Here is a 19,354-nt window from a genome sequence, read left to right on the forward strand (position 1 = left end):
TGTGTTTAGCTCAACACCACTGACCGCCATGTCTGGACAAGTCTATTATTTACAAGCCGCCCAGTTGGTGTGGGCGTGGTGACCTTGGTGGATATATGGGAGTCGTAGAGGGTAAGTGGGCGTGAAGCTTACCATGTATTAGTCGACCTCCAAAACCGCCTATCTGGCCTCCAACTGACACATTCTTCACCCAAGCAGAGCAAGATTAGATACTCCTCATCCCGACCGTTAGTCACTAAATACAGTCCAAACACAGAGTTAAGAGACACCCTACAACCCACAGTAGTCTCTCCCATGGTAGCGAAGGAAACACGACCAAGGGATGGAGCTTTATTCCTGACGTTTCATGTTTAACTTCTAGGATTAAATGGGCATATAGTTCACTCTGACGTTTAAGTCGGCAAAATATAGAGATTGCCAAACCAATGGTGGTCAGGTCCGAGTGACAGGTCCACATGACAAAGCTAAATGACAAGTCAACTAGAGAGAACATGACAGGTTTAAATAACAGCACCGTTGATTCCACTAACCTCGACTCTCCGCCTACAGTCTCATGCTAACACGTGAACCACCTGTAATGACCTTCACAAAGTATGCTTCTCACCCCCAAATACCCCCCCCCCCTGTTAGACTTCGCCATCCAGACGTACTGACCAAGGTCGACCTTGGTACTGACGACTCTGGGATCAACTGACTGGACGGACTCGAGAACTCAACCTCTACAACACCAGCTATAAAAGCCGTAGTCAACTTACCTCTCAGCATCATTCGTCCTCCAGCTCTCGTATCGTCAACACACTTGCTCCAGCTATGTTTCTCAAGGTAAGAGCTGAAGGTACTCCAAGGAAGAACCACAATGTGTACGGCAGTGTCTGTGAGGAACTGTGAAGGAATCAGTCAAATAATTTTGACTGTTGGTGGAATGCAAATCTGATACTACAATATTAGAGAATTATCAGAAAGCTTGTAAAAAAATATTATTTTAAACACAGTAGTACTATTACCAATACAAGTGATCAGTAGTGATTATTGTAAACAAGTATTAAAGATAATGCTAAAATAACAGCAGAGGCAAAAAAAAGTATATAATAATAACCTACTTTAATAAAGCGGACCCTACACGGTCAATATTAATGCCAAAAAATTCACATTGCGCAATATTACTGATGATCGTTTAGGGTAAATATTGAAGTATAATGCAATATATTAAAGGAATCAAAATAAGTTTAATTTTTATTGCGCAATACGTGTACCTTTACGTCATCTGAATGTATTATATCCTTAAACAAATTTTCATGGTTATCTTCCTATCTTTTCGTGTTCCATTGTTTCGTCCACCGACGCATTTTTTCTTCTAAATACAAAAAGCTAATGCAATGGCTATACATGCCATATCTGTGTCTGCCATATTGCCTATGTAGGCGTGGGTGTCGTACTGACAGATTTTTGCTCAATAATATTGAACCATGAAGAGGGTCTGCATATTGACCAATAATAATGAGTCAATATATTGTTTCAATAACATTGACCGTGTAGGGGATTAGAAGACTGGCGACACACACTATCCCAATTAAGAGTGTAACTCGTATCAGAGCTCTCTTGGTGGCCACAAACAAAAACTACATGACTTGAATTCTTAACAATTCCTACGTGAAAATTCCACCCTAGCTGGAGTTGAAGGAACACGTCTAAATTTGTCATAGAAAAGAAGCACTATAACGATTTAAAAGCAGTCGATCTCAAACTACAGTACCATTAAAAACGCTGCCATGCTTCGGAGTAAAAATTACCGAGCTACCTCTATGAAAATACGGACTTGGTTCTGATAAGCTTAAGAACTATTACGTTAACCACATCTATAGAGTATTACATATTTACAAATTAAAACCTTCACTTCGGTCCATTGTCCAGTGTTTCTATCTCGTCGGCCTACCATCTCAAATTCATCTCTCGTGAGTCGTTATACCGGGTAGTTGAATATTTCCTATCTTGACATGCATGAAATTTGGACGATTACATTTATTATAAAAGCCATGCATGCAAAATCTATAAAAATGGCTCGTGCAGCACATAGATAAGGTTTTCACTTATACTTGTCGGGGATAAATTCGTGTTATGCTGACACATTACTTATTATGAATAAAGTAATAGTCATTGACTCAGCGTCAGCGTTTCTGAATTCTTTAAAGCAAATTGTATTATATATCCCTGAAAGTATAGATATCAGTTCAAAACTTTTTAATTTTGCAATTTGTTGTGTACCGTACAAAAGTTAAAGTAACGGCGACAATGCTTTTCTTATAAATGTTATGTTACAGTATACATATTCAAACAAAAAAGTAAATATGAATTATAAAGATATTACAGTTGTATTTACCTCACCGAACAGGGGCGGTTCCAGGGGGTCCTGGTGGTCCGGAACCCCATTTTCATCAGAAAATTCCAATACCTTTTCTTTAATGCAATATTGTACTCAGACGTTTTTCTATGGTAAAACGTAGTTACTATTGACCTCAAAATATCTCTTAAAATCAAGTGCACATGGTTTCAAAATGCCCATGATATGGATCAGATTAAAAAAATTACCCTTATTACGTCCCCCCACAAAAAAAAAACAGCTGGGTGGGCTCACTGCTCGCCATGTTCCCCACCCGCAACTTATTGGTTGAACCCCGTCTTTGATATTCCTGCATCCGCCCTTGCCCAACAACAGTACTCACCCTTACGGTTGATCACCTGCCATATCCACCTTTTGCCCCCTGAAAAACGTGAAATTTTTTCTCGTATTTTATTTTTGTGTATTTATATACCTCAATGGTATTTTCTTTTGGGAGAGAAAGAAATTTCCCATGCACAATTATGCGTTCGACAGAAACTTAACAAATACTCTTGATGATAGGACCGAACATTTGGACCGCCCATCAATTAATTATGCACAGGGCCTTCTGCCTTGATCTTAGAAACTCGTTATACAAATTCTTGAACCTTCAATGTCATGACGAACACATCAAAATAACATACGCAGTTAACGAAGCAGTTTTACACAAAGTAAAAATATAAAATTGTATACTGAGAGTATTGTAGTGGCGCAAGTGGCCGAAACAACACCAGCTCTGCACATTTTAATATCTGTGAGCTTGATGAAAGACTCGGCAGGTGATATGTGGATAAACTGAACAAACTAATAATAAATGGAAAAATTTGCTGTAAAATTATCGTTTCGGTCATCCCTACGTTTTTCCGACGGGTTTTGAATCATTTCATCTCACCTAACCTATACCCTAAACAACCTAACCTAGCCACAGAACCCAGGAACTATATCTAACAACCTAACCTGCCAAGATTCTCCGGATGACCGAAACAATAATATAAATTTAGCTATACAAGTGCGGGTTTTGAAATATAACAGCTACCTTACGTCAAATTTACACTCCATTAGCTGTTACAAACCAACAAATTCTTTCAATTTACAGCCTTCGGAGAATTCCAAGCATCTCCAGGCGATAGCATAATATAAATTTATAGATCAAGAACACATTAATACATATTTAATAAAATATAATTGTGAGATTCTTACACCAACTTAACTATATCCTATCTACCAAAATGGCTCGTATCTATAGCAAGGTGTGATGTGAATTCAAAACTCATGCGGGGGATTGACAATAGTCGCAATGTTGAGACGAGTGATATTTCCAAATTATATATAGTTACCGGTACCGTACAGACATAAGTGAAACCAAGCATCAAAAACCTATTAAGATAAAAATGAAGCAGAAACTATTGCTCACTGCGTCAGAAACTCACGCAAGAAGGTAATGGTAAAGCCGACGATTGAGTGAATTAAAATACTGTACTAGATACCAGTGGCAGAATACAGCATTAAGCCGTGTTATCACTACATATAGCTAAATTTTAAGCATTTCACTTGTTTAATACACCTGTGTTTTCAGTATATTTTAAAGGTATAGTTAACTGAAGTGTAAGTGTTTTACGGGTACATTGCCTAAGAGTTGATATACAGTATTCCTTGGGTACACTAACATTGGCGTGTGTTGGATGTTGCCGAGTCATGTGCCGAAGAATCACCATGATGGCTTCATCTCAGTTGCAGTCATCACTAGTCAAGGTCAAAACTGGAGGATTATGTCACACATTCAGGACTTCCCTGAGTGAAAGCAACATTCAACTCACTCAACCACGGTAGTCCTAGTTACGCTACACGATCACTAATCATCATGACGTGTCCTACGTGCATGATTACCCTCATTTAACCCATAATAAAGGTGGACGATTATAGGAGAATTTCACTTGTTGCCACCGTTTTTGAGGTGCTATGGACAAATTTGACCTTCATTGCTGGTGCAAATCAAGTTTCTGAGATTAGCTCCCCCGCACCCCCTTCCCTTCCATCTCAGAATTTAGAGATTTGCTATAAAAGTCCAGGTAAAAAGTGTTCAAACACATCAAAAGCCATCGGAAAAACAAAACCCTAACCAACCTAACTTAACCTAACTGCGAAGCCCCACAGTCGTTAGATGTTCTGGGTGTGTACTGCCACGTACGAACATACATAATAAAATGTTAAGTATCTCGCTAACGTAATTTGCGCCAGAAATGCCGCTGAAGTGTCAATTGACAAAATTACTGATTGCGCAACTATAAAATTCCCGAGATTCGTTTCGTAGCAACGAGTGAAATAATAGCCATTATAAAGTCGTTAAGGAAAATTGTCCATTACGAAAATGTGAACAAAAACGGCGGCTTGAGAGGCAACATGGAATGGGTCCTGATTTCAATTATGGCTAGGATTCATATGCAGCCGAAATTGAGCTTAAACTTTAAAGACCTAATTTCAATTGGTAACAATATCGCAGACAGCAGTGGACATTTTACCGTGACGGGATCAATTCCCACTAATGCTATTTTACCATGAGCGCACTCACAGTAAAATAGCGTTAGTGAAACTAGCCCATAGTTTCACCTGCCCGGGGATCGAAACTGTGACAACTGACTTGCGAGGCGAGCATGCTGGCCATTACACCACAGCTCATATTGCTAATTAATTTACCTAAACGCGAAAGCTACAACCTATTTGCCGCTTCTTAAGTAATTCGGTCAATTTATAATAGTGCACCGTTCTATCTCTCGGTTAGAAATGTTTTTCGGAATGTTTAGACAATTTTAAGACATTTTTCTTCTATGATATTTCTAGTATCGAAAGAAATACAAACCTAACTTAACCAACCCCCCCCCCTTTCTGTGTATAAAAAAAATTACACAAAACCAACCAAACCTAACCTAACCTATCCTATCCTTAATTTCCAATGAAAATATCATAGAAGAAATGTCTTAGAATTGTCTAAACATTCGGAAAAAACATATTTCTAACACCAAGAGATAGAATGGTGCACTAATATAAAAAGACCGTAAATTCAATGTCGTTTTTCGTAGTTTCGACACCGGACCCATTAACATAATTACACTCTAGTCTCTAGGTTAATACTTTACTGTTCTTGTGCGCCAGTTCTTAATGTCTGACTTTTACAAACTTGGACCTGCAGAGATATCAGGTCAACTGAAACATTTTCTAGCTGCACCTCAAAGCACTAAGTTGGCCTTTAAAACAGAAAACGGTATGTTGGTAAACAGTTTCTCCAGGTCTGAATCAATCAAGAGAATTTTATGTAGCACTGATATGTCTGAACAAGATACCGAGTGTACAGTAGTTAGGTTATTAGAAACATAATCACTAAAATCCATGAATGAATTACCTTTACAGTGAGGTAATAATACAGTTTACAGCAACCACAGAATTCCGGAAATTCACTACACTCAATCGATGCAACTATTTTTGATCTATGGTCATTTTCTTATATTACACTTCCGTCGCAAATTGACAATAAAAAAGTTATTTAATTTTAAAATTAATAAAATCAGAGCACCTGTTGCCCCTACACGGTTGCTCAAATTGTGTGTTCGTACATTCGCTTACCTCACTACGCTGGACTGGCCATGTTACCCGCTTGGGCGACAGTAGACTGCCAAAGCAGTTACTTTACAGTCGGCTAACGAATAGTAAACAATGTTGGCGAGCAACTGAAGAGGTATAAGGATAGTCTTAGGACAAACCTGAAAAGTGCCAAATCGACCCCCTTCACACGGAAGACGATTACTCAACACCGTAACGCTTGTAGGAGCACTATTCAAGGGGTCCGACTAATTACCCAAATGTAGCCCGCAATGAAGTCAAATAATGGTCCTACATGAATAAATCGGGTTACCAATCACTTCTCGACTAGTATTTGGTGTCACATAGTAAAAAAAAAATTGGAAAACGTAATTTGAGTTACTACAGTAGATCGCGTGCATGTACCGAGGGAGCGAGTAATTACCCAAATGTACCCAAATGTAGCCGCACTGAAGTCAAATAATGGTCCTACATGAATAAATCGGACTGCCAATCACTTCTCGACTGGTATTTGGTGTCACGAAGTCACAAAAAATTGGTAAACTTAATTTAATCTGAGTTAATAGATCAAGTGCATGTACCTAACCTAACCTAACACAACACAACTCAGATTAAATTAAGTTTACCAATTTTTTGTGACTTTATGACACCAAATAATAATCGAGAAGTGATTCACAGCCCGATTTACGCTTGTACGACCATCATTTGACTTCATTGCGGCTACATTTGGCTACATTTGGGTAATTACTCGCTCCCTCGGTACATGCACGCGATCTATTAACTCAGATTAAAGTAAGTTTTCCAATTTTTTGTGACTTTGTGACACCAAATACTAGTCGAGAAGTGATTAGCAGTACGATTTATTCATGTAGGACCATTATTTGACTTCATTGCGGCTACATTTTGCTACATTGGGTAATTAGTCGGACCGCTATAACAAGGTGTCAATACTTTGAGTTAGCCCGACTGCATAACGAGGCAGACAAGCGCCAACGCTGGAAAGACGCTGCCACTGCCCCTCCTGCACTATAATTGTGCGAGTTTTTTTTTTCTTAGTCAATGAACAATGCGTGGGTGCGTCGGGAATGGAGATTTTATTTTTCAGTACCAGAATAACCAGATATGGCTGAACAGGTGGGAAGAGCTGTGCCGACATTGTGATAGAGATTATTTTACGTCAGTTGCAGAGTTTCATCAGAAAAATAGTGATAGGTCAGGTTAGGTTTTGTTGGTTGGTATTTTATTTGTGATTTACTCGATAAAAGAAATCGTTAAGATTGATGGGTAGGGGAGTTCTCAAATTTATTGATTTCCAACTGAAATGAATATCAAATTCGTTCGAAACTCGTCGAATAACATCGGAAAAAGTTTTAATATCCAAATAAAGACTGGTGCATAAGTGAAATTTGAACACGAGACATTTTTAATCAGTTGCAACATGGAGCCATAACGTGCTTTGTGCGATTTCGATTATTGGAAGTTTATCGTATTATTTCATTCTAAAAATAAGGAAACTTTAGAGAACAGAGGAACCCACGACGCATTCTGGTCCCTGACTCAGACTCTGACCCTAACTTGGAGTAAGGTAAGAAATACTGTAACGGCTATTTATATTCTCGTGGAGGCTGACCACGCGACTCGAGGGTTATTACATAGCGTTTGGGGATCCGGGAGGCGAAGTCCCCGGCTAGGGTCACTGGGGGATAAGGTAAGGTTTAGTATAGTTTGGTTATATGGTACAAGTTAGCAAGCACAGAGTACCGGGAATTCAGAACATGCAATCGATAGAACTATTATAAGGGGGGAGGGGGTTAAATCACAAACGAGTGATTTCTGAAGATCGTTACGACCTTCTTATAAGACCCAATAATTTATTTGCCTGATTTACCTTCTTCTCACAATGGCCCGAGAACTTCAGCTCATTGTCAACATACACACCTAGGTCCTTCTCACATTCAGTCTCAAATAGTGCAGTTTCTTCATCCCGTTGGGACATATGATACGCCTCCTTACCGTTGGTACGCCGCAGGTGCATCCTCTTACACTGCGTGACACTGAATCTCGGCAGCCATTTCTTCGACCATTCTTGGAGCCCACAGAGGTCCTTCTGCAGCTCTTCACAGTCAGCTTGGTTCTTAATTTCCCAAAATAACTTAGCGTCATCGGCAAACATTTGTATGGAGGTGTGTACATCGTCAGGCATGTCATTTATGAAACAAACAAACAAGAGCGGGTCCAATACATTGCCCTGTGGTACCCCACTTGTGACAGGTATGGATGACGATTTCGTGCCATTAATCACCACACACTGCTTGTGGTCATGTAGAAAGTCTTCTATCCATGCTACGACATTTCCCCGAATTCCACCCTTCCAGTTTGATTTTCAGCCTTTCATGGGGTACGCTGTCGAAAGCCTTGGCAAAATCTAGGTAAATATTGTCGATATTACCACCCCGTTCCAGAATATGGGTCCAAATATCCAATACCTTGAGCAATTGTGTTAAGCAGGAGCGCCCCGGCATAAAACCGTGTTGGCAATCTTTTACAAGGTTGTTTCGTAATAGATGTTCCATTGCGGCATCTCTGATAATACTCTCAAGTACTTTACATATTATGCTGGTCAGGCGGCACACTTGCTTCCACTACCCTCCCCTGAATATAACCCGTTCCTCTTTGACTCCTCCCTCTTCTGCTTCAAGGCCTGCAGGAGCTTCTTGTGCTGTTCCCTCTGCATTACCGTGCGATCTGGGTGAATGAATACACCCCGAGATGTCTCGCTCCTTGCTAACTTTTTTGCCTGCCGAATAACCCTCCATTTCTCCTCCTCGCTCACTAGTGTGGTCCTGAGGGGGCGAGGCTTATCCCCTTGCTCTTGTCCCAGCCTCCTCACATCCTGAGGGGTTGATGGCATCTTCAGAACCTCTGTACAAATATTCTGAAACTGCATCTTGTCGTGTGTTACCTTGCTCTCAGTTCCCTCCGCCTGGCTCTCGAGGACTCCAAAAACTATTACATTGTTCCTGCGCTGGAAACGTTCCCGTTGTTCCTCCTCTCCCCTAACAATAGGTCCGTTAATTTTTATTTCTTCGACACACTTCTTCAGAGTCCCTTTTCTGCTGTAGAACCTGTTCTGATCCTGCATTATTCTCCGCCACCCCCCGTGGCCCTGCGAATGCCTCAGCATAACTCCTCTTGGAAACCACCTCCATTCTATCAGCTACTTCCACAGTCTTAGCAAGGACCTCTTTCCCAGCTTGCTCTAGTTTGGCAACCAGCAGGGCTCCAGCTTCATCCATTTTCGTCCCTAGGGAACTCGTTCTCTTATGGCTTGCAATCGCCTCTTTCACCTTGACTATGCAGTCAGGGCAACAGCCTTCATGCTTTACAGCAGTTAGCATCTTCCTAAACTTTGCATTGGCCAGGCCTGTATCATCCATATCCGTCATACCCTTGCAGTAGTCACATATCATCATATCCCTCATGCTTGTTGTTGTTGTGGGGGTAGGGGGTGGGGGGAGGCTCCGGCGTTCAGTGCGAGCATAGGTCGTCGCCCCCTCATAAGTGCCCGCGAGGATGGCTATGCTTTCAGTGTCAGTGGAGGAGGCTGTGACCGATAGCGTGTAGAGAAACAAAGGAGAATGACCTTTGGCTTGTACTCACAGGTGTTGGTGGGCGTGGCAGCGGTGGTGATGTGTGTGGTGGCTGATGGCGTGGGCTACGATGGTGGACATGTGCACTATGTGAGTACATACTTTCGAGGATTGTAATTTTCCTCTCTTCTCACTTCGTCCTTAACTTCATTGTTACTCTCAATTATTTTTCATGTTTTTTTCTTGAAACTCCATGTTTATTTGTATTATTTTTCCACCCTTTCTTTGTTTCTTGGTTACTCATTTTTTTTTTTGCACCAAGTTTAGCTCTGTCATGTAACACTATAAATATCAATACGTATGAACAAATTTATCGACTCAGCTGTTACCCGGCCCTCTCTACTTTAGTTCCTCTTCCTACCTCCTCTCCTAAATCTCTTCTTTGACACCTCTTTTTCCTCTACACCTTTTAGATATTTTTACATACTCCTTTCCTCTCAATTATTCCTTTATTAACCCTTACTCTTCTTTCACCCACTCTTCTCTCTCACACCCCTCTCCCTTTCAGCCTCAATGCCTCACTCTTTCCTCCCATTTGTTGTTTGTTTGGGGATTTCCGGCCACTTCACCTTTCGGCTATTATCATTTACTCCCCAGTTTTCTTCATATCCGTCTTTCTACGATCAAGCCCTCTTTCACCCACTTTCTCCCAAACACCCACTTCTTTATATTCCTCCCTCTTACAGGCACCCATTCCCTACGACTTCGGCTACGGCGTGGCCGACCAGTACACTGGCACAGACTTCGGCCATACAGAGCACTCAGACGGGAACGTGGTGAAAGGGCGCTATTACGTGCGCCTTCCTGACGGTCGTAAACAGATTGTCACGTACACCGCTGATCACCACAATGGATACCAGGCCCAGGTCAGTACAGGTCTTGGTTAACAGCTCTACAGTGGTACAGTCTCACCCAAAAGTTCGTTAGCTCTCCCAGCCAGCTATTGCTGCACTGCCTGCTTCAGATGTATGAACTTGAATCTGTTACATCGAACCTTTAGATTTATTCGTATCGGTTTCATGTTCTGGTTGGTACTGAGACAGTTTCAAACATCCGAAGCAGGCAGTGCAGCAATAGCTGGCTGGGAGAGCTAACGAACTTTTGGGTGAGACTGTACCAGCCTACCAGGACCAAGTCAGAACAGGTCATGGCTTGCAGCTCCACACCAGTACATGGCCAGCACAGGTCACCATTTACACCACCACAACTACTATCAGGGCCAAGCCAATATGTCAGGGATAATCTGAAGTGTGAAATCAATAGGGAAATAAAAACTAAACTGAGTACATCAACAATTTGGATAGAATTAACCGATGGTAGGGAAAACGGTAAAGGTTTACAAAACCGTTATCACAAGAAGGAAATATGCGATTTGGTTTAAATTTTTTGTACACACTATTAGCGTAATACTAAACACAGAAATTGAAACGACAATACATAGAACCTAAGAGAACCTGACCTAACATACCCAAAGGTTGGGTATGTTAGGTTGGGTTTTATTAGGTTCTATGTGTTATCGTGTTAATTTATGTGTTAAACAACTAACCTTAATATTTATGTTGATATACATCAGCAATGGCGAGGAGGAATTCATGGAAGCGTTCACCATCATTTAGGAAACGTCTCTTGAAGAGGGATTCAGCGAGGTAAACAAAAAAAATGGCGCCGGGAGGAGAATTGTGAAGCGGGATAGAGTATAAAAAAAAGTACTTAAAATTATACTTGAAAATTGTCGTTTCTTTTTTTTTTTACTTAGAATCATCAAAACAATAAGTATAGCAAAAATAAAAAAAATCAACGAACAACTTCTAGCGATAACGGTTTCGTAAACATTTTTCCAGGAAAAAATTTATTATAGGAGTAAATCTCGATAGACTTATTGTAATGAGCAACTTATTTGGGATGAAATGCTCAGGGTATGCAGACATAGCAAAGTCTGTATAGTAGGTGACTTTAACATTAGTCAAATAGACTGGACCAACCTTAAGGGTAACTCAGAATCAGGATTTTCTTGAAACAGTTCAGGAGTCTCTAACTACCATCCAATCATTTTTTTATGGGGATTAGCCCACATCAATCGTAGGCAAATTGCTGGAAGTAATACTCGAAATCGCCTGGAGTAGCACAAGTTGATCAATGACTCTCAACATGGCTTCATAAGTGGACGTTCATATCTGACAAATCTATTAACATTCTTTTCAACTGTTTTCAAATCAGTGGATGACGGACACGATTACGATGTGGTATACCTCGACTTTAACAAAGCCTTCGACTGAGTCCCCTATGAAAAGTGGCATTTCATGGAATTGGAGGAGATATTCTAAAATGGATTAGGGGATGGTTACAAGACAGGAAACAGCGAGTGAGCATTAATGGCACTAAATCCGATTGAGGTAGCATCACTAGTGGGGTACCCCAAGGGTCAGTACTTGGACCATTACTATTTATTATAGACATAAATGACATATAGGCATAGACAGAAACATAAGTAAATTTGCTGACAACACTAAAATAGGGCGTGTAATTAAATCTGACGAGGACTCCGCAAAAGTACAGGAAGATCTAAACAAATAAACAAATTTTCACATGGTCTGAAAAATGGCTGATGAAATTTAATGTGGACAAATGTAAAGTACTTAGTCGAGGAGACGTAAACAGAGAAACCAGATATCAGATGAACAATGTTGTTATAGAGAAATCTGACTGAGAAAGACTTAGGAGTATAATGATAAGTAGGAATCTTAAACCAAGACAACAATGTGTATTTGCTCCAAACAAGACCAACAAAGTACTTTGGTTCATACAAAGGCGTGTTAGTTACAAGACTAGCGAGATTATCCTAAAACTATATCTTGCGCTTGTTGGCCCTCATTTGGATTATGCGGTTCAGTTCTGGTCACCGGACTACAGAATGGATAAAGAATCCTTAGAAAGAATTCAGAGGAGAATGACCAGACTAATCCCGGGCACGAGGAACCTTGAGTTCAGAGACAGGTTAAAGCATCTTAATTTGCACTCCCTCAAGAGACATAGAGTGGGGGTCAATATGATCAAGATGTATAAGTGGAAGTCAGGGTTAAACAAAGGGCGATCGTCACTCCACGAACAACTATAGACCGGTGAGCCTGACCAACATAATATGTAAAGTACTTGAGAGTATTATCAGAGATGCCGCAATAGAACATCTACTACGAAGCAACCTTGTAATGGATTGCCAACACTGTTTTATGCCGAGGTGCTCCTGCTTAGCACAATTGTTCAAGGTATTGGATATTTGGACCCATATTCTGGAACGGGGTGGTAATATTGACAACATTTACCTATATTTTGCCAAGGCTTTCGACAGTGTACTACACGAAATGTCCTAGCGTGGATAGAAGACTTTCTACATGACCGCAAGCAGTGTGTGGTGATTAAAGGCACGAAATCATCATCATCCGTACCTGTCACAAGCAGGGTATCACAGGGCAGTGTATAGGGCCCGCTGTTGTTTGTTTGTTTCATAAATGACATGCCTGGCGTTGTACACTCCTCCATACAAATGTTTGCCGATGACGCCAAGTTATTTTGGGAAACCAAGAACCAAGCTGACTGTGAAGAGCTGCAGAAGGACCTCTGTGGGCTCCAAGAATGGTCGAAGAAATGGCTGCCGAGATTCAATGTCACGCAGTGTAAGAGGATGCACCTGGGGTGTACCAATGGTAAGGAGGCATATCATATGTCCCAACAGGATGAAGAAACTGCACTATTTGAGACTGAATGTGAGAAGGACCTAGGTGTGTATGTTGACAATGAGCTGAAGTTCTCGGGCCATTGCGAGAAGAAGGTAAATCAGGCAAATAAATTATTGGGTCTTATAAGAAGGTCGTTCAGATATCTAGACGGTCCGTCCCTCGTAATGATCTTCAAGAGTGAAGTGCTTCCCCATCTGGAGTACTGTCACCCCGTCTGGTCCCCGAGATATGCTAGGGACTGTCAGTTGCTTGAAAATATTCAAAGGACGGCCACCAGACTGGTGCCTGTCCTTTGGCACCTCAGCTACCCTGAGAGATTGGAGCGCCTGAACTTGCCTAGCTTATACTACAGACGGGCAAGGGGAGACCTAATTGAGGTGTATAAGCATCTCAAGGGGCACTACTCATTCGAGTGTCCTTACTTGGAGCTGGCGGACGCTCGCCCCACAAGGGGTCACAGCTCAAGATTGAAGAAGCCGCAAGTCCAGAAAACTGTGAAGGCAAACTTTTTCGGAGTGAGAGTTGTGAACTCTTGGAACAATCTACCAGAAAGTGTTGTGACGGCACCGAGTGTGAGCTCTTTCAAGACCAGACTTGACCAACACTGGAGCAGGTTCAGGTACATTCAGGAGCCGGTGCGTGCTCAGTACTTGCCAACAGTGCGTAACAGAGACGTGACCGATCGCCCAAGCGGCTAACGAGTCGATCATCTGGTGAAGAGGATAAAAGAAAAAGAAAAGTAACAGACGTGACCGATTGCCCAAGCGGCTAACGAGCCGATCAGTGGTGAAGAGGATAAAAGTAAGTAAAAGATATCACAAAGGTACTTAAACTATCCAACCAGGAGCGAACTCGTAGCAATGGTTTTAAATCAGACAAATTTAGATTTAGGCAACATTGGTTTGGAAATAAAGTAGTGGATGAGTGGAACAAGTTACCAAACATCTTAATTTACTTGAATATGTTGGATAGCTTCAAATATAGGTTGGATGGATATATGAGCAATAGGGGTTGGGTGTAAATGGGACTGCCCAGGTATGGACCAATATTCCCACTGCAGTTTCCTCCATCCTTATGTTCTTATATAATACAAGCTGCAGCCTACACCACCACCAAAGGTACTGTACTAGGGTCAGGTCAGTACAGGTCATTTCTTACATCACCACAACATATACGAGTCCTAAGTCACTGCAAGTCATAAAGTAGCTCAGCTTAGTAGGTTATACTGTATAGTAAGTAGTTCAAGGAACATAATGGTAATGTCACTCATACAATTTGTGAAAGAAATACCTATGTTTTATTTTCATGTAAGCATATCTGGATTTTCTTTTCAATACATGCAATGAAGGTATTATTACTATACAGGGTATTATTATCATTAGTCATGGTATTAGTACTGTACAGAGTAGTAGTGATATCTCTGTTAGCCGGAACAATTGGTGCAGAGCACTTCCAGGAATGAGAGATTTCTGAGTAACGAGGCAACTCTCTCAAAGCCGGAAGAAATCCTTCATCCCCTAAATTTTACTGGTAACAGAAAAATTTTCTCAGAAGTTCCAGAAGGATGCATTATTTCATCTCTCAAAGCCGGAAAAAGAATCCCTAATCCCCAGAATTTTCCAGGTAACAGAAATATATTCTCAGAAGTTCCAGAAATTGCTCATTAGATCATCTCTCGAACCTGGAAAAATATCCCCCATCCCCGGAATTTCCTGGGTACTGGGAAAATGTTCTCAGAATTTTCCAGAAAATGTGCCCAGTACTTGCCAACAGTGCATAACAGAGACATGACCGATTGCCCAAGCAGCTAATGAGCCGATCAGTGGTGAAGAGGATAAACGTAAAAAGTAAAAAAAAGAAAGCTGGAATTTTCAAAAAAATTACAGCATTGGGAACAATTTTCCGAGAAAATTCTAATTCCGGGTTTGAGGGATTCCGGCTAACAGAGATATTACTGCAGTAGAGTAGTAGTAGTAGTAGTACAGGTAGTAGTATTGCCATTCTTATCTCATATTTTGTAAAAGCTATGAGAACTGAATTTTCACATGCATTGCTACAGTATTTACATTCAAATTCCAAACATTGAAATAACCTCCATAGATGTTTGCACACTACAGTATTGCATAATAATGGTCTTAATATTATTTGTGGTTTTGATATTCTCTTCATTATGTAGAGCTACACTGTTATTTTGCAAAATGTTTTTGTTCTATAATACAGTAAACCCTTTTATTCCTCACAGGTGTCATACGAGGGACATGCCCTCCACCACGTTGCTGCTCCCGTTTATGGCTAACTTGAAACATTACCAAGGAATAACTCATCTTCATTCATATTATGACTGATCTAATCTACAGTATATGCAATCATTCAGGGTTAAAATCTTGCCTATTTCTAGCCATGATCCGAGTCTTTTTGCTTGTGTTCGTGTACAACTGTCTTCAGTTGATTATATCCATTTGGATATATCTTCATCAGTCTATGACAAGATTTAACCCTCACCATGTTTCCACTTATTTAAATCCACCCGTTCTTGCTTATATTGTACGATACTGTATACTATATCTGAATTTAAATTAATTTATAGTAGTACTATATACCATTATCATCTGTCTCTGACTACATCAATTTACAATACAGTACTGTACTGTACGTGCATATTTTTAATCCTTATTTTGGATCCTCCTGTGGCCTTTACCTGGCAGTTTGGTGTTCATGACTGTCAACAGCGATAAGGTTGATGATGTCTCTAGTCTTTGATTGTCCAACAGACTTCATTCCTGTGTTTACACAATGGCTTCTTAGCTGCAGGTTTTCTTACCAATAAAGTAGCAGAAACACTTGGTATGTTGTGACATTTTATAATTTTCATTGTCAATCAGGCCTACCTAATTTAATTATGACCCTTTAATTGCCCTTTATTTCTTATTTTCATGTTATCTGTACTGTACAGTACTGTACTATACAGTATAGAACATGACCATATCTATTGCTAAATTGTTGCCTATTACCCTGTATTCAACTTTTGATTCATAGCAATACTATTTATATTCATACATCCTGTCATTTACAAGCTTTGATCAAGTGTGATATTACTGACTAATATTTGTTCAACACTGAATGTGCATTGATAATGCATAGCCTGTTTATGGTGCAGTACGTATATATGAATCAGAATGATACCGATGAGACCATAATTTATCCTCTAATATAACTTATATTAAGGAATGCCAGTCCATGGTGTACTGCTTTCACAGGTTTGCAGTAAATATGGTTTAAACCAGAATGCTTCGATCTGCATGCCCCACCAACCCTATCCCTCTCCTCCAACACTCCACCCTCTAAAGGTTACTTTCATGATCCTGGTTATAATTACAGTACGTGTAATTATCTGCTTTTTTTATTTTTTTGCAGTGCAGTATTGCTCATACCACAATGAGCGACATAATAATGGTGAAATTAGAATTACTAGTTTGCTCTTTCTTTTAGGTTGGTCCTGAATATACAGGGTGTTCACATGAAACTTTAACAACTTTGAATAAGCATAGCCTCCGAGTGGGATCATATAATTTAGTGCAGATTTTTGCATATTGTTAAGCTATGTAAAAAGTTTATTACATATAATACAGGAGCTACAGTAGATCACTGATGCTGTTGCAACAGTAGATGCAAGCATGCTTGAGCGAACCTGGAGAGAGCTCGAGTATCGCCTTGATATTCTCCGGATGACAAAGGGGGCTCATATCAAACTGGAATAATGATGACAGTACGTGAACATAAACTTTAGGATATGTTCTTTTCAATACAGCAAACTTCATTAAAATATGTGTTGCTGTTCATAGTGATTCAAAGTTGTAAAGGTTTCTTGTGGACACCCTTTACTATCCCAAAACTGGTAAGTTAACAACATCCTGCATTTCATCCTGGGAATAATATCATCCTAAATATCATTCTCATAACCTTAGACTACTGTATCTCCTGTCTTCCTTTTTTTACTTACTTTTAACCTCTTCACCACTGATCGGCTCGTTAGTCGCTTGGGCGATCGGTCACGTCTCTGTTACGCACTGTTGGCAAGTACTGGGCATGCACCGGCTCCTGAATGTACCTGAACCCGCTCCAGTGTTGGTCAAGTCTTGTCTTGAAAGAGCTCACACTCGGTGCCTTCACAACACTTTCTGGTAGATTGTTCCAAGAGTTCACAACTCTCACTCCGAAAAAGTTTGCCCTCATAGTTTTCTGGACTTGCGGCTTCTTCAATCTTGAGCTGTGACCCCTTGTGGGGCGAGCGTCCGCGAGCTCCAAGTAAGGACACTCGATTGAGTAGTGCCCCTTGAGATGCTTATACACCTCAATTAGGTCTCCCCTTGCCCGTCTGTAGTATAAGCTAGGCAAGTTCAGGCGCTCCAATCTCTCAGGGTAGCTGAGGTGCCGAAGGGCAGGCACCAGTCTGGTGGCCCTCCTTTGAACATTTTCAACCAACTGACAGTCCCTAGCATATCTCGGGGACCAGACGGGGTGACAGTACTCGAGATGGGGAAGCACCTGCACAGCTAAATATGTCACCCTAAAACTCGTTACCTACTATGCCTTTCAAACATCCACAGAGATATTGAATCCATGCATCATAAACGACACACATTAGGAAACACAAAGTGTAAATGCACCTATGTGAGAAATTCTGTGAATAAATTGGAAATAATTGTTAAATACAGTACAGTACAGTACTGTATTGTATACTGTACTGTAAATACAGGTATTTTGAAGCCTTTGCAAAAAAATTATGAACTGCCACAAAATCTCGACTTACAGGATCGTTGTCCATATGCTATCAAATATCATACACAGGACAAGCCTCCATGACCCACTGGTTGGGAGCCAGAGCTTTAAACCAACCTCATCTTTCTGATACCCTGGAGCCCAGGCCACCCCATCTTTTACCCTGATGCTTTCAATCATCTCAATACATGTAGTACCTTATATCAGTTCATCTTTCATTCTGATGTTATGGATCAGCCCGCCTCTCTTGAAACCATAGACCATCCTATCTATTATGATGATTCTGTAATCTAGAAGCCTACCTTTCATCTTAATACCGAGACCCTTATGCGCACCACACTCACATCCCTCTAGCCCTGAATCTGCTGCCTCCAGTTACCTATATGGCATCCTATCACTTAAACTAATGCCTTTAGACCAGCCTTGCTCCTATTGTATATGTGAAAAAAGTCATTCATATTGATCCAAATCCTGGCCATCCCTTCCACCTTGTTGATAACCTATGATTATTGTATTTTCCTTACTGATAACACTAGACCATCCTCACCCTCATACCGATACACCAAACCATTAATAGATCATTCAGTTTTCTCATTTAATTTTTAGAATATTTTTCTGCCTTTCTATAGCTTGTAGTCTGTAAACAAAGTGAAGCATGGCCTTCACTTTGTCGTTTATATTCTTTGATCATACAGTTTTAAAATACCTAGAATTTTATGTCATCTACATCAATATTAGTAGATGTTTAACCATTTTCTTGTCTGATACTGAAATATTTAAACTTTCATACAGTGCCTGGTACTTTAATCATTATATTTCACCTATCTTTAAACTTATAAACTGCCTTGTTTTTAAATACCTAGAAGATCTCTCTTTCTTTTATGGACAAATTAGATATTGTGATGAGACAAATGATTATAACTGCAGAAGTAGTGATTTATTATTAATGCTCACATACCTATTTTTCACATAATCTCCCTCTGCAGCTATGCACTTGACCCATCTTTCGATGAGTTTCTTATTCTTTCGGCTGACTCCGTAACCAATTTCGGATTTTTTCTTCATCTCGTCATTAAACTTCAGAACATCACAAACAACGTTGTGTACTGTAACCAACACTGGCATTCAAATCTGTCGCAATTTGTTCAATTGTAATGCATCAGTTGTCCTAAATTTTCTGCTCAATGTTCTGGTGCAATGTGGGTGTTGAATCTTCGATA

General features: G+C 40.4%; 1 protein-coding gene across 1 annotated transcript; it reads left to right on the forward strand.

The window, feature by feature from the left end:
• The first annotated feature begins 770 nt into the window (after window positions 1–770).
• LOC121874774 (adult-specific cuticular protein ACP-20-like) lies at window positions 771–16,537 on the forward strand. Its single transcript, XM_042379067.1, has 4 exons — window positions 771–822; window positions 9,634–9,711; window positions 10,308–10,487; window positions 15,598–16,537. The coding sequence occupies exons 1-4, from the start codon at window positions 811–813 to the stop codon at window positions 15,649–15,651; spliced, it is 324 nt and encodes a 107-aa protein (XP_042235001.1). The 5' UTR covers window positions 771–810; the 3' UTR covers window positions 15,652–16,537.
• The last annotated feature ends 2,817 nt before the right edge of the window (window positions 16,538–19,354 follow it).

The sequence above is a fragment of the Homarus americanus genome, unplaced genomic scaffold, assembly GCF_018991925.1.
Source record: "Homarus americanus isolate GMGI-L3 unplaced genomic scaffold, GMGI_Hamer_2.0 scaffold40841, whole genome shotgun sequence".
Taxonomy (NCBI): Eukaryota; Metazoa; Arthropoda; class Malacostraca; order Decapoda; family Nephropidae; genus Homarus; species Homarus americanus.

Bases quoted from the DNA above. Each gene is read 5' to 3' on its own strand.
- LOC121874774 (XM_042379067.1), top strand. The intron at 9,712-10,307 runs GTGAGTACATAC...TCCCTCTTACAG, and splicing joins ATGGTGGACATGTGCACTAT to GCACCCATTCCCTACGACTT. The intron at 10,488-15,597 runs GTCAGTACAGGT...TATTCCTCACAG, and splicing joins ACAATGGATACCAGGCCCAG to GTGTCATACGAGGGACATGC.